This window comes from Carcharodon carcharias, chromosome 32 (genome assembly GCF_017639515.1).
Source record: "Carcharodon carcharias isolate sCarCar2 chromosome 32, sCarCar2.pri, whole genome shotgun sequence".
NCBI classification, from domain to species: Eukaryota; Metazoa; Chordata; class Chondrichthyes; order Lamniformes; family Lamnidae; genus Carcharodon; species Carcharodon carcharias.
In genome coordinates, this window is record NC_054498.1 from 16,999,866 (window position 1) to 17,015,515 (window position 15,650).

Genomic DNA, 15,650 nt, shown 5'->3' on the forward strand with positions numbered 1-15,650 from the left:
AGACCCCACTTTTACTCTACAATAAATTCTAGTAACACTGAGACAAGTAGGTTCAATTGGTTGGTGGCTTCAACATGACATGTCTCATGATGAAATTTTGGAAGTTAACTTTTGTATTTTGTCTTATCTAGAGTTGTTTATTCCATTTGCAATAAAGTTGAAGTCAACTATTGCCAACTAGTGCAATTTAGAGCGAATATACTTTGCAGTCTGTTATATCAACTACAGTTAATAAAGCTCTGTGATGTGTTTCCGTCAAACACAAATGAAATTCAATATATTAATGTCTGTCGAATACAGAATCATTGATATCAATCTGTTGAATATTGTTCTTGATAGTAGGTTGGACAGTATTAATTTACAGATGAAGATATTTGGAATAAACATCCTTTGCACAGAATTACAGAATCTTAACCCCACAAGAGGCAATTCAGCCCATCGTGTCTGCACCGGCTCTCTAAATGAGCATTATGACTTAGTCCCATTGCCCTGCCTTTTCCCCACACCCCTGCGCATTATTTCTATTCAAGTAATCATTTAAGGCTCTCTTGAACGCCTCGATTGACCCTGCTTCCACCTCACTTCCAGGCAATGCATCCCAGATCCAAACCACTTGTGTGAAAGTTTTTACACTTAAGTTTTGCACTTAAGCTGACCTTGGTTGTCAATTGAATGCAATTGAGAAATACAATTTTAATGTATTAAATGCTCCACTCTGATGCACCACTAAACCATACAGATCAGGAAGAATTCTGTCTGTGCTGAGCTAGTCTCACTTGAAATCATGCAGAGGACAGTACATCTGGACTAACTACTCCTAAGTTGGGAATGAGATAAAAACAGGCAGTAACATTTGCACCAAGCAAGTGCCAGGCAATTATCATCCCCAACAGAGAGAATCTAACTATTTCCCCTTGACATTCAACAACGTTACCATTACTGAATCCCGCACCATCAACATTCTGGAGCTTGCCATTGACCAGAAACCTAGCTGGACCAAAATATTGTGGCTACAAGAGCAGGTCAGAGGTTGGGAATTCTACAGCAATTAGCTCACATCTTGACTCCTCAAAGCCTGTTTACCATCTACAAGGCACAGGCCAGGAGTGTGATGGAATACTCTCCACTTGCCCAGATGAGTACAGCTCCGACAACACTCAAGAAGCTGTACACTATCTTGGACAATGTAGCCCACTTGATCAGCACTCCATCCATCATCTTAATCAATTCACTCCCTCCACCACGAGAGCACATTGGCAGCAGTGTGTACCATCTACAAGATGCACTGCAGGAACTCACCAAGGCTCCTTTGACACCACCTTCCAAACCCACAACTTTTACCACCTAGAAGGGCAAGGGCAGCAAACACATGGGAACACCATTTGCAAACTATCCTTCAAGCCACACACCATCCTGACTTGGAACTATATTGCTGTTCCTTCGCTGTGCCTGGATCGTAAACCTGGAACTCCCTTCCTAACGGTACCAGATGAACTGCAGCGGTTCAAAAAGGCAGCCCACCACCTTCTCAAGGGAAATTGGTGATGGCCAAGGTATGCTAGCCTTGCCAGCAATGCTCAAATCCCATGAAAAATTTTTTTCAAAAAGCTTCTTGCTCCAAGTCCAGTTACTACTGTTACTCTGGCTGATTTACCATGGACTAGAAATAAAATGTAAGATCTTCCTTATCTCTGTGTGGTATAGTATCATACAATGAATCCTCTAAGTCATAAGGGCAGCCTCCCCTCCAGTACCAGAGATAAAATGTATGAAGAGAAAGTCAAAATGATGTAGTAGAATGGAGAACAAATTGTAACATGAGTGATGCCCTCTGTTGATGTATAACATAAGCTCATCACATATGAATCTGCTTTGCTCAATTCTTGAGGGTAAAGGTAATTTTTTGTGTAGGTGTTATCTTTGCAGTTATCACTCTAATCAGCCATATGGCTAATTATACTTCTCAGTTATTTATTTTCTATCTGTTACAGACCTGCATTGTTCGAGCCTGGGATCTTAAGAAGCCGTTGCTCTTTTGCCCAGCCATGAATACTGTAATGTGGGAGCATCCCATTACAGCAACACAGGTTCAAACGCTGAAGAGCTTTGGTTATATTGAAGTTCCATGCATTGAAAAGAAGCTGATGTGTGGAGACAAAGGTAAGGGAATCCATACCTCCTTCCTCTATAAGAAGCTCTGTACATTGTAGTTATGCTTGCTTCACATTGCTATGATAAAGACTGAGTTTGCATTTATATAGTATATTTTACAACCTGTTAAAATGTATTGTCGGAAATGTGGCAGCCAACCTGTCCACAGCAAGATCTCATCCAGCAACACTGATAATAACCAGATAATCTGTTTTAGTGATGTTGATCAAGGGTTAAATATTGGCCAAGGCATTGTTAAGAATTCACCCCTCCTTCTTTGAAATAGCACCATTTACTCTTTTACCTTCACCTAGAAGACCTCAGCTTAATGCCTCCTCTGAAAGGTGTATAGGAAAATTGCAAAATGAATAAATGCAAATACTGTCATATAAGAACTTATGAAACACTAAAGCAATTGCACGACCTGCCACTTGTGTAGCAGGGTGCTATAGCATTTTAGCAAACTGTTTAGCTGACCTGCCTTGTGACAAAGTAATCCTTGGCATAATGAAGCCCCAGATACAGATGTACTTTATTATTGCCAAAGTATTATGAAATAGCCATGGGCTTGTATGCTGTTCGATGCTGACAATGAGTTCTGGATGTCTTACACGGAATTATTTATACCGCTCAATCCAGTCCCTATTAGTGTCCCTTTTACCTTTACAGTACACCAACCCCTGACCATTACTTTTGGATTTCCAAAAGGAAGCTTATTCTTGTATTGAACTAATTAGGGAATGTTGGCTGGAAGGGAGAGACTAGGGGAACAATAACAGGACAATATAAAAAAGGAACTGAAAGCTGTTAGGGCCAGGCGATGCAGGAGAAAATACATGGGCATTTGCAGGTTAATTAAGTTTGCATCATCAGAACAGATGTAATAGACAAGGAGTAACTGGGAGAATGGAATGGAGTGCTTCTATTACATGAAGTCACATGGGAGGTAACATGATGCCCATTGATAATCTTTAGCAAAGTAAAGCAGTGAACCCCAATTTGTTCTTACAAATTGTTGACGGAAGGGGTTTCACCTGAGACCTCCAATTCCCCCTTGCAAGTTGGCTCAGATTCTTAACCTAGCTTTGGATTACAGGCAGTGAAATTGTAATTAATTTTTAAAGAAGAGTTTAGCCTCATATTAACATGCATTTTAAAAGTTTCTATGTTTAACAGGAACAATTCCTGAATCACTCCCATTTCCTTTACCATCTCATCAATTATGCTGTTTCCTAGACATTGTTCATTGACCCTTACACTATCAGTTTTGGGGCCATCAGCCATTCTCTCCACCCTTCACATCATGCACAACCTGCCCCCCCACCCTCCACGTCTTTGTTTGCGTCCATCTTTCATTCAGTTCACTTAACCTTCGCTGAGAGCAGTTCCTTTACGTGTGTGTAAAGGGTGAGGGGTTTGGAAGAGGCTTTGCCATTCATAAAGAAACCATTGTATATCTGGTTTGTATTCTTATGACTTTTCGCTAAGTCGAGTTCTGAAAAGTGCATGACTGCTTTGCCAAGAAATGTTATGAGTCAAACTGAAGAATCTGCCAATTGGTAAACTTTTCTGTCAGAGCTTGTGAAATCATTGGCCCATTGAAGACTTTGTAACGAGGAATATTAGGCCTTAGGCAACAAGGCTGATTATTGATGTCTCTAAAGATGTCTCACAGGGAAGAATTCTATTCTACATAGGCTAAAAGACAAAGCCAGCAATTTAACATGATAACCAGGCAGACTGAAAGGCCTGAAATTTCACTGAGACAGGTTGACTTGGGAGCCCTTTAAAAATGGCGGGTGGGTCCCTACTCTAGGATTCCCGACCCCATTCCTGGGCTGTGCAATTTTTGGGAGTGCCTTTGAAGGGAGCAGGCTGCATCCTGTCAGAAGCTCGCATCAGGCACTCCCAACCTGGCCAGCCCCGTTGCAGAGATAAGTATCTCCTATTGCTCCACAATTTTCATTGAGTCGTGCTTCACGGCTCCTTAGACAAGTCATGAACCTTAGCGTGCATGAGTGGCCCCTTTAAAAGGTAAGCTCAAAGGGGTCCCCAATGGCAGGTTATGACCACCACACTCCACCCACCCCCTATGTTGACTCATGCCCCTTACACTAGGTTCTGCTCTTCCACCTGGCCCCCCATGCCAGGCCTTGGCACTTCCAAGCCCACTGATCCACTGTACACTTTCTAGAACCAATGAGCACCACAGTGTAAAGTGGGAATGCGTAAAAAAGAAGCTTTGAAAACACGTAATCACCCTCTCCTATGAAAAGAAGTCTGGAAGGCAAACTAATAAACTTGGCAATCATCCAGGCCCTTTTGAAGTTGCTGTTATTTTAATAGATGCCTGGGCTCCATTCAACACCTGTGCCCCAGAGGAAATATTGTTTGACAGCTCAGGCTCCCAGATCTCTGAGGTAATATTTCACAATGTTTGTTGACATAAGTCATGTGGCTTCAAGTGTTTGTGATTTTTGAAACTTTTGAGGGTTGGTTTATTTTGATTAAATGGAAAGACAGTGTTCATTTTGTTATACAACAGACTAATGGCATCAATGATCTACAGGCATTTTGAATTTTTTAAGGAAGACCTGCGTTTTTTTTAAAAAAGAAATACAAGTAAAGACACTGAGCAAAAGATGGCTGATGATGTCAAATGACCACTTTCTGGAAACTTTGTATGTTGATTGTACTGACACACCTGTCCTGAGAGAACATGGAATGTCGCACCTGAAAAGCTATCATGGCCGCCTTCAAGCAGAAACACTTGAAAGGGAGATAGAAAAAGTGCAAAAGACTGCAATTTAATTTCCTTTGGTTGTGGAAGCAGAAGACTGATTTGTACATCTCAGCAGTCACCCAAAAATCCATGTCCTGTTGATTTAGATCTCAGAATGTATAAATAGTTCTGATTTGAATGCAAGACCAATATTCCCTCTCCTGGAATACACGGGAAAAAATAAAATTACGCCGACAAGTTTCACAACAGCATATATAAGGTGTGCACTTGGTGGGCTGCACTGCAAGGGGAACTCAGAGGTGAGTGCACAGTAACGTTGTGCAGTGCTTGTGAGGGTTGCCTGTTGAAATTCAAGGTTGAAGCGACTTGGGGGTGTCAAGGGCTACAGTGTGATTTAGGCGAGTTGGAGAGGGCAAGGGCTGCACTGTGGTTGAGGCAAGTTGTGAGGGGCAAGGGCCGAACTGTGGTTGAGGCGAGTTGTGAGGGGCAAGGCCTGCACTGCGGTTGAGGCGACTTGGGTGGGGGGGGCAAGGCCTGCACTGCGGCTGTTGGTCGTACACAAGCACGTGCGAGGTGGTGATCAGGGAAGCAGCCACGCCTTGTATAAAGTGACTATTCCACCTCAGCTGAAACAGTTCAGGTGCAGCCAAATGGACCTTCTTGGAGCTGGGCTTCTACCTTATATGCCCACTCGAGCAATGTAGAGGCATCAACTTGCCACCAAGTGCTCCAGAGCTTTTCACCCCTCAAGCACAGGCTGCAAACTAACGAGCATTTCAATGGACTGCAGAACAGTTGGACGACTGGACACATTGTACAATCTCCTTGCGAAAGTTGGCCATGGAGCAGTCACTGGTGGAGGCGCTCACAGCCCCTTGCAATGTCATCATTCTGGTTTGGACCAGTGTCCCCCATGGTTCAAGCTAACAGTGTACTGCCTTGCAGTGCAGGATAGGAGAATGCCTGTGCCTGAGCTGAGGCCAGTGGGCAAAGCTGCTGCCAATTAGTCAGGTGGAGTGGGGTGAAGGAGGTAGGGTTTCGGACAGCCATACAACACACTAAACTCTGGCCATCCAACTGTTGGCTAGCACTCTCTGGGATGCATTAAGGGGCCTTCAGACTTAAGCAGGGAAGGTTTTTAGAATACCCATGTTAACCACGTGTGTCTCTCTTCCATCCTGCAGGAGGAGTACATCAGGAGCATGGAGCCTGGTGAACTAACTGTATGCCCTTTGGTGTACAGAATGTGGAGAAGAAGGAGAAGAGAGCAACGCAGATGCCTGGCTGCGCAGAGGGAGCAGCGGCACCTTCGGAAAGAAGGGGCAGCATGTGCTCTCACACACGCCGCTGAAGAGCCACAGAAAACCATTGCTGGTCAGCACCTAGCTAGACCCAGGGCCTATAGACACTATCTTTCATTCCTGCAAGCGACCGAGAACCAGTGTCACCCAAGACTTCGGATGTCTAGGGAACTGGTTGGTCACAACTGCCATCTGCTGCAGGATTTGGAGCCATGAGAACTTGGAGGGTATCCACTGCCCGTGGCCGCGAAAGTGACCCCGGCGCTCAGTTTTCACACCAGTGGCTCCTTCCAGGGCTCCACAGGTGACCTCTGGGATATCGCAAGCCTCCACTCACAAATGCATCCATGAGGTCACAGACGCCATCTTGGCGAGGACACACAACTTTGTGCATTTTGCCTGGGACCAGGAAAGCCAGGATTCAAGAGCAATTGGATTTGTCCAGATCTCAGGTTTCGCACAGGCGCAAGGTGCTATTGGCTGCACTCACATGGCACTCAGATCTCTGTCGCAGCAAGCGGTCAACTATATCAACCGCAAGGGCTTGCTTCTATTCACTGTGCAACCACCAGAAACACATCCTGCAGTTCTGCCCACAGCTCCCAGGGAGTGTCCATGACTCCTACATTCTCAATCGGTCACAGATTCCTGACATCTTCCAGGGTCCAAGAGGCTGCAAGGATGGCTCCTCGGGTACAAGGGCTATCCACAGAGGATATGGCTGATGATACCCGTGCAACAGCCTCAGACTGCAGCAGAGCAAAGGTATGATGAGGCTCAATCTGCAGCTCACACCTTGGTGGAGCAGACTCTCGGAATGCTGAAAATGAGGTTCTGGTGCCTGGACTGGTCAGGTGGAGCCCTGCAATATAGTCCACAGAGGGTGTCATACATCGTCATCGCCTGCTGTGCCCATTACAACCTGACACTTCAGTGGGGGAGAGGAGCTTTCTGAGGAGGGGATGGAGGACCTGGAGGTCTCCTCCAATGAGGAATGCGTGAGGGTGAGGATGTCCTCTAAGGTGGTGTTGAGGCTATCACGCTGGCCAGATGAGATAGGCATGCTTGGGAGGTCCTCATAACAGCTAGATTTGTGGAGGATGATGATGACATGCAGTGAAGAGAGACTATAGATCCTCACACTGCATCAGTGAATGTTTGACTCCAGTCTGGCTTATGGCAGCGCACATACCCTCTGTGATAAGGCTCCTGTCTTGGAGACGCAGTGGAGTCCCTGATAGTGGCTCGATACTAGGAAGATGATAACGACATGCAGTGAGGATACTCCATAGATCTTCACATAGCCTCTGTGATTGTCTGGCTGAGGGCAGCTTGCTTGATCTCTGTGATAAGGGTCATATCATGGAGTCGCGGCCATGAAACTTTAAATGTACTGAACCTTTGTCAGCCTTCAACACCTGACCCCTTCAGGACCACAACGTCACTGGTCACCAAGGCTGACGAGATGGGGACCAGCCCCACCTTAAAGGTGTAAGAGCACACAAAAGAGAATGATGGAACTCTGACTCCTGCCCACGGCATTCTGGCAGCAGTGAGGTGCAGGCATCAGTAATGTTTCCAGGGAGTGTGAGGCCAGACCATCACTTTGGTGTGTGTCTCTGCGCTGGTAGAGGATGTGGGTGAGCGTTATGACGGGACTTCAATGAGGGTGCCTTCAGAGGTTTCTACGGGGCTTGATTGGAGACCCTGGCTGTTTCTGTGATACTCCTGTGAAAGCAAGGAGAGATAATTAGTGCATGGCAGGGGACTGCGGAACAGGACACATCACTCACAGCATGGTTGTCTGATGGATGTTGCACTGCTGAATCCTCACTTGGTAGAACACCACTGACCTCACCGTCAACACAGGAACAGACCAGATCCTCGCAGGCCAGCTGGATGGCTCTATTTTCAAAGACTATGAGGACCTTGATTTCAGGCATTCTTTCACCAGTATGCAATCTCTGTCCCTTGTGTGTCAGCTTGTCCTGCATGAGAGAATGTAAGCGGGACGCCTGCTATGACAGATGATAAGTATGCTTGGCATGTGTAGGTGGTGAGTTGTCCCACAGATGGGATGAGGACAATGAAGGTGTGTATCAGAGAGTGAATGGTGATGTCCCTTGAACTGGCAGTGAGTGAGATCCCTATGGAAGTGTGATGGGTTTGAGTGTGAGAGTCGAGAGTGATGAGAAGAGTGAATTACCCTGATGGCACTGGGTGGCTGTCCTCTTTTGTAGACCATTGGCGCTGACCACCGCCACCATTGCCTTCATGCTGGATTAGTGATGTTGCTGCCCATCCTGCAGTCAGAGCAGGGATAGAGGACATCACATTAGGCCTTCAAAGCGTGCAAAAGGTGCTCGGGGGACGCGTCATTAAATGGGGGAAGTGGGGTAGGGGGCTGCAGTCTTCTTGCCTTTCGGGGCCATGTCTTCTGTGCAGCAGTTCTTGCCTGGAAGCACTGAGAGATGTGCGTACGGCTGCACTTTACATATGACGCCCAGCATGATGGTGTGGCGGGCAAATGAAATCCATCCTGCCATTGAAATGGTATGGCTCCCGGGAATGCATAATTAATGAGACGGGATTGGAATGATAGGATGTGGAAAACTGCCATTGCGGCTGGCAGGTAAAACTTGCTCCTTCCCGCCTGCTACTGCACTTAGTACAAATCTGGGACGATTTCGCTCATTGATGTGATTTGTAAAATGTTGAGGTCCCAGCACAGATCCCTGGTGGACCCCACTAGTCACATCCTGCCAATCAGTCAAGACCCATTTATGTGTATCTCTGTTTTCTACTAATTAGCCAACTAATTCAATCCAACTCCGGACAGTCCTGAAACTCAAGCGAAAACCTAACTGAATGTGGACATTCACAACTATCCATGAAATTCACACATCCCTTTGTTTTAAAGGTGGAACATCAACAAAGGAATATGGCATTCTAACCAACTTGTATTTCTGGTTTACCAGGGACAAAGACACGTCAAAACTCAATGTATGTTACGCTCCATGGACCTCTCATTGTATTATGATCATTCGAACCCAGACTAGATAAATTTCAAAGTGTCAATGACAAACGCAGGATGTTTATCGACCTGACCACCCACATTATTTGGAAAGCAGTGAAGGCAACAAACAGTAATACTGTGAAAGTGGGAGCTGGACTCTCCCCAGCCTGTTCTGCCTTCAAGTTCACCTCAGAGCCAACTTCCTAGAAATTCAACTACAAGAAGCCTTGCAGCTTACTGGCAACCCTCTGCTTACAAGATCTTCACTTCAACCAATAGCATCAACTCATCTAAGAAACTACAAGCCTCTCACAAAAAGACTGAGACAAACATATTTGTAATTGTGCTGTTTTTTTCTTCATCTCTATCTAATTTTTTTGTGAAAGTGGTAATGTGTGAGAGTCGAGTAAGTGAGACTGTTTTTTTAACCTTCATGGAAAGTGTATGATAAATAACCTTTATTTTTAAAACTCTCAAAAAAACTTGCTGCTGGAGTTAGTTAAATTGGGGCAACCACTCTGAGTTTGTCTCACACACCTCACATACAAAAGACATCGATCGCTTGCAGTAATTAAGCACCTAAAATTCTGTCTGAGAGAGAGTATTGCTAATTTCTAGGAGGAGTAGGGCTGGCAAAGATGTTATTTATTGTAAAATTAGTTTGTATTTCGACCCTTCTTTCAATCATACAATCTTTCAATAAAAACAGAAAATGCCCAGCAGAGGGACATACTTGTAACATTAACCCACCTTTTCTGTGCCAGATGTTGGTTGAAAATAAAGACTTGGGGCTGAATTTTGCTCTAGGGGCGGAGTCTTTGCTCCCGACGTAAAAGTTGGTGGCAAGTCTACCTCCACTTGGCCAGCTTGCCCCTCAGCTATTTTAATGGCCGTCAGGTCTTTAACTGTATTGAGGTGAGACTTCCGCCCCCTTCCAAGAGGAAGTCCCATCGACCTGTCAATGAATCAGAGGGCTGCAACTCTCTTGTTCCAGCACCAACAGGCGAAGTGGTGAGCTCTGCAGAGATGACATCAGTGGAGCCCAGGGTAAGGCTGGCAGGCCCCAGTGAGATGGGTGCGGGGTGATGTGGGCGCAGGATCATCAGGGTTGGGGGAGGGAGTGGAAATAGTGGGGAATAGGTGGAATGACCTTCTGATACACACAGTGCCCGAAAACAAGGACGCCCCCCCAACCCTTTCCCCAACCTTGCTCAGCCTTCCTGGACTGAACAATTTGCACTGGCATCACCCACCAAGGGTCCAGCCTTGGATTTCTATAGTACCTTTTACAACCTCAGGACATGTCCAAGTTTTGTACAGCCAATGGAATACATTTGGGTCAAAATCCTGGAACTCCCTCCCTAACAGCACTGTGGGTGTACCTACACCACAGGGACTGCAGTGATTCAAGAAGGCGGCTCACCACCACCTTCTCAACGGCAATTAGGGATGGGCAATAAATGCTGGCCTAGCCAGCAATGCCCACACCCCAAAAATGAATATTAGAAAGCATAGACACTTGCAGTGTAGGAAATGCAGAGCTAATTTGCATACAGCAAGATCCCACAAACAGCAATGTGATAGTGACCAGATAATCTGTTTTTCTGATAATTGATGGATAAAATTGGCTAGGACACCTTGTTGCTGTTCGAAATTTTATTATGAGCTCTGCTGTATTCATCTGAGGGAGTAGATGGGCTCTATCTTAACGTTTCATCTGAAAGACTTCATCTCTTACAGTGCAGCACTCACTCAGTGCTGCAGTGGAAGTATTGACCTGAATTTTTTGTGTTCACCCCTCTGGTATGAGAACCCATGGCATTTTGATTCAGATTCTAATTGAACCATGGCTGACACTTTATATGTAATATCTTTTCAACATTTGACATTTTTATTCCAAATTGCCAATATTCCTCCTTTTATACGATTATAAGAAATAGGAACTGGTGTAGGCCATTCTGCCTCTTGAGCCTGTCCCACCATTGAATAAGATCATGGCTGATCTGATTGTGGCCTTAACTCCACTTTCCTGCCTCCCTCCCCACTCCATAACCCTGATTCTCTTGTCAATCAAAAATCCGTCTAACTCAATCTTGAATGATTCAGTCTCCATTGCTCTCTGGGGAAGAGAATTTTGAAGTCCAAAGATCCTGTAAGGGAAAAATTTCCTCCTCGTCTCACTTTTAATTGGGAGACCCCTTATTTTGAATCTGTGCCTCTAGTTCTAGAAATTCCCACAAGGGAAACATCCTCTCAACACCTATCCTATCAAGCCCACTCAGAATCTTACATGTTTCAATAGACTGACCTCTCATTCTTCTAAACTCCAATAAGTATATACCTAACCTGCTCAACCTTTCTCATAAGACAATTCTTTCATTGCTGAAGGCCTGCATCCTAGAGTCTTAAAAGAGTGTCGACGGAGATAGCAGATGAATTGGTTGTGGGCCACCTCTCCTGACCTCATTACAGCCTTGGTCCAAATATGGACAAAAGAGGTGAGGTGAGAGTGACTGCCCTTGACGTCAAGACAGCATTTGACTGAGTGTGGCATCAAGGAACCCTAGCAAAACTGACGTCCATGGGAATTGGGGAGAGTTCTCCACTGGTTGGAGTCATACCTAGCACAAAGGAAGATGGTTGGGGTTGTTGGATATCAATCATCTCAGTACCAGGACATCGTTGCAGGAGTTCCTCAGGGTAGTGTCCTAAGCCCAAGCTGTTTCAAAAATGAACTTCTCTCCATCATAAGGCAAGAAGTGGGGATTTTGTGAATGATTGCACAAAGTTCAGCACCATTCATGACTCCTCAGATAGTGCAGCAAGACCTGGACAATATTCAGACTTGGTCTGACAAGTGGCAAGTAATATTCACGCCACACAAATGCCAGGCAATGACCAACTCCAACAAGAGAGAATCTAACCATCTCCCCTTGACATTCATCATTGCTGAATCCCTGGGGATACTATTGACTAGAAACTGAACTAGACCAGCCATGTAAAATCTGTGGCTACATGAACAGGTTAGAGGTTGGGAAATTGGTAGAGAGTAACCCACCTTCTGATACTCCAAAGCCTGTCCTCCATCTACAAGGCTCAAGTCAAGATTGTGATGGAATAATTGCCACTTGCTTGGATGAGTGCAGCTCCAACCGCGCTCAAGAAGCTTGACACCATCCAAAACAAAGCAGCCTATTTGATTGGCATCATAATAAACATTCACTCCCTCTATCACCGACACACAGTGGCAGCAGTGTTTACCATCTACAATATGCACTGCAGCAACTCATCAAAGCTCCTTTAACAGCACCTTCCAAATCCACAATCTCTATGACCTAGAAGGACAAGGACAGCAGATGCACCACCATCTGCAAGTTCCTCTCTAAGTAACACACCATCCTGACTTGGAACTATACCATCGTTCCTCCATTGTCGCTGATTCAAAATCCTGGAACTTCCTTCCTACTGTTACTGTGGGTGTTGTGCAACAAATGAACTGCAACAGTTCAAGAGGGCAGCACACCACCACTTTCTCCAGGGCAATTAAGGATCAGCAATAAATGCTGGCCTATCCAGCGAAGTCCACACCCCATGAATGAATACTTTTTAAAAATTAAAAATTCCAAACATTCTGGAAAGGTCCCATCAGATTATGAAATAACGAATGTGACTCCTCTACTCATGAAAGGTGGCAGACAGAAAGCAGAAAACTACAGGCCTAACATATGTCATAGGGAAACTGCTAGAATCTATGATTAAGGACTTTACAGCCTTGGAAAATCTTAATGCTATGAGGCAGAGTTAATGTGGTTTTGTGAAAGGGAAATTTTGTTTGACTAATTTATTAAAGTTCTTTGAGGAAGTATCAAGCAACATGGATAAAGGGGAACCCATGGATGTGTACTTGGAATTCTAAAAGGCATTTGATAATGTGACGCATCAAGGATTATTACACAAAATAAGAACTCATTGTATAGGGGGCAAAATATTAGCATGGAGAGAGGATTGATTAGCTAACAAGAAGCAGAGAGTAGGGATCAATGGGTCCCTTTTGATTTGACAAGCTGTAACTAGTGAATTGCCACAGGGATCAGTGCTGGGGCCTCAAGTATTTAAAATCTAAATTAATAACTTGGATGAAGGAACAGAATGTTTAGTTGCTAAATTTGCTGATGATACAAAGATAGAGTAGGTTGTGAAGAGGACATGAGTTTGAAAAAGGATAAAGATTGGTAAGTAGGTAAGTGAATGGCCAAAAATTTGGCAGATGGAGTACAATGTTAGAAAATATGAACTTGTCCCCGTTCGGCAGGAAGAACAAAAAAGCAATATATTATTTAAATGGAGAGAGATTGTAGAACTCTGCAGTACAGAGGGATCTGAGTGTCCTGATACATGAATCACAAAAAGTTGGAATGCAGGAACTACAAGTGAATAGGTAGGCAAATGAAATGTTGGTGTTTACTGCAAGCGGAATTGAGAATAAAATTGGGAAATTTTATTACAGTTGGTGAGACCACATCTGGAGTACTGTGTACTGTTTTATTCTTCTTACTTAAGAAAGGATATAGCTACATTAGATGCAGTTCAGAGAAGGTTCACTTGATTGACTCCTGGTCTGAGGGATTATCTTATGAGGAAAGGTTGGACAGATTGGGCCTGTATCCACTGAAGTTTAGCAGAATGGGAGGTGATCTTATTGAAACATATAGGATCCTGAGGGGGCTTGACAGGGTGGATGCTGAGAGGATGTTTCACTTTGTGGGAGATACTAGAACCATGGGACACAGTTTAAAAATAAGGGGGCTCCCAGTTGGAGATGAGAACTTTTTTCTCTGAGTGTCGTCGTGTGTGGAATTCTCTTCCCCAGAGAGCAGTAGGTACAGGGTCGTTGAATATTTTTAAGGCTGAGTTAAATTCTTGATTAACATCAAAGGTTATAGAGTGTAGGCAGGAAAGTACAGTTGAGGCCACAAGTGGAGCAGCCATGATCTTATCAATTGGCGGAGCAGGCTCAAGAGGCCGAATGGCTTACTCCTCTTAATTCATATGTTCACATGTATGTGTGTATTTATGAATAAACCAAATGAACCTTCTCTCAACTGCTGTGCAATTATGTTCTTCCTTAAGTGAGGAGACCAAAACAGTACACAGTACTTTAGATGCAGTGTCACTAAGGCCATGTACAGCTGTAGCAACACTTTCCTTCTTTTATTCCCCTGGCAACAGACACCAATATTCCATTTGCCTTCGCAATCACTTACTATACCTGCATGTTAGCTTTTTTAGATACTTGTACCAGGACACCTAGATCCCTCTAAACCACAGATTTCTGTGATCTCTCTTAATTTAAATAATATTCTGCTTTTCTATTCTTTTTGCCAAAGTGGGCAAGCTCACATTTTTCCCACATTATACTCCTGCCATATTTTTCCCACTCATTTAACCTATCTATTCTTTTTTAGACTCTCTGGGCCAAATGTTCACTCCCGATTCAGGAGTGCAGTCGTGATAATTTCCAATTCCAAAAACTCAACTTGGAAAAAAGTGCTCTGGATCTTCAGATTTTCATTCCAGAGAGGGGAGGTGCGGGGGTGGGGGGGCGGGGGTGCAGGTGGATGTTAATGGTCGTCGGGCCCGCCATCCCCAGAAACAGTGTGGAGGCAGCCACCGGGTCTGCCTCAATGGTCTGGGCCTTTGCCAAATTACAAAAAAAAAGACAGAAAAATAGCCCTTGCCACTCACTCCCCACACAGCCCCAAGCCCTACTCATGCCTCCCACCCACCCCCGCATGGATCCTCATACTCTACATGCCAAACTGTGCCTGTGTACCCACCCCGATGGCCCTTTATAGCCCTTATGCCAATTTAGTGCCAGCTTATGTCAACCCACGGACCCTCCATCCACCACCCTTTGACTTTACATGGGAAGACATCAGGAGCTATGGTGAGATGAAATAAAATAAAGTTCTATGCGTCTGTTGCAGACTTCACTTTTTTTAAAGGACTCATTCATAAAATCCTATTCAATTCATTTAAATTCCTTCAAGCACTTAATCCCTTATGAAAACAAACATATTCATAACTCCACATCAACCACTTTATAAATACTTAAGAGCTGTCAGTCAAACTGTGAACTTACAGCAGCCCCACCCCGTCCCACTGTGATGATAGTAGGTTGTGGAATCAGTCTTGCAGCACTGATCCTATAATGATAACCCTCAGGATTATGTCAACAGACAGCTGGTGAAATTGCAAGCAGCCACAGCAGGCTGTTTTTTTTTTTCAAAAATTTAAAGGGTTTGGGGATTTAAATAACTTGACAGCTTAACCGTTCCACTGAGCTTATCCATGTTTTATGCACATTCTTGTCTACTCTTAACAATCCCAAAGGGCACCTGACCTCTCCCAAAGAACATCTTGCCTCTCTCAAAGGGGT

At 44.6% G+C, this 15,650-nt stretch overlaps 1 protein-coding gene across 6 annotated transcripts in view; it reads left to right on the top strand.

The window, feature by feature from the left end:
• The window catches only part of ppcdc (phosphopantothenoylcysteine decarboxylase), a 105,393-nt gene that overhangs the window by 50,359 nt on the left and 39,384 nt on the right, over nt 1–15,650 (top strand). For 2 of the 6 annotated variants that reach the window (XM_041178362.1, XM_041178365.1), the window contains exons 4-5: nt 1,992–2,160; nt 9,116–9,895. In XM_041178362.1, the coding sequence (XP_041034296.1) occupies nt 1,992–2,160; nt 9,116–9,258 (312 nt within the window). In that variant the 3' untranslated portion in view covers nt 9,259–9,895. Of the gene's footprint in view, nt 1–1,991; nt 2,161–6,078; nt 6,734–9,006; nt 9,030–9,115; nt 9,896–15,650 lie in introns of those variants that run through there. The other 4 variants (XM_041178364.1, XM_041178366.1, XM_041178367.1 and 1 more) reach the window with 4 other exon arrangements.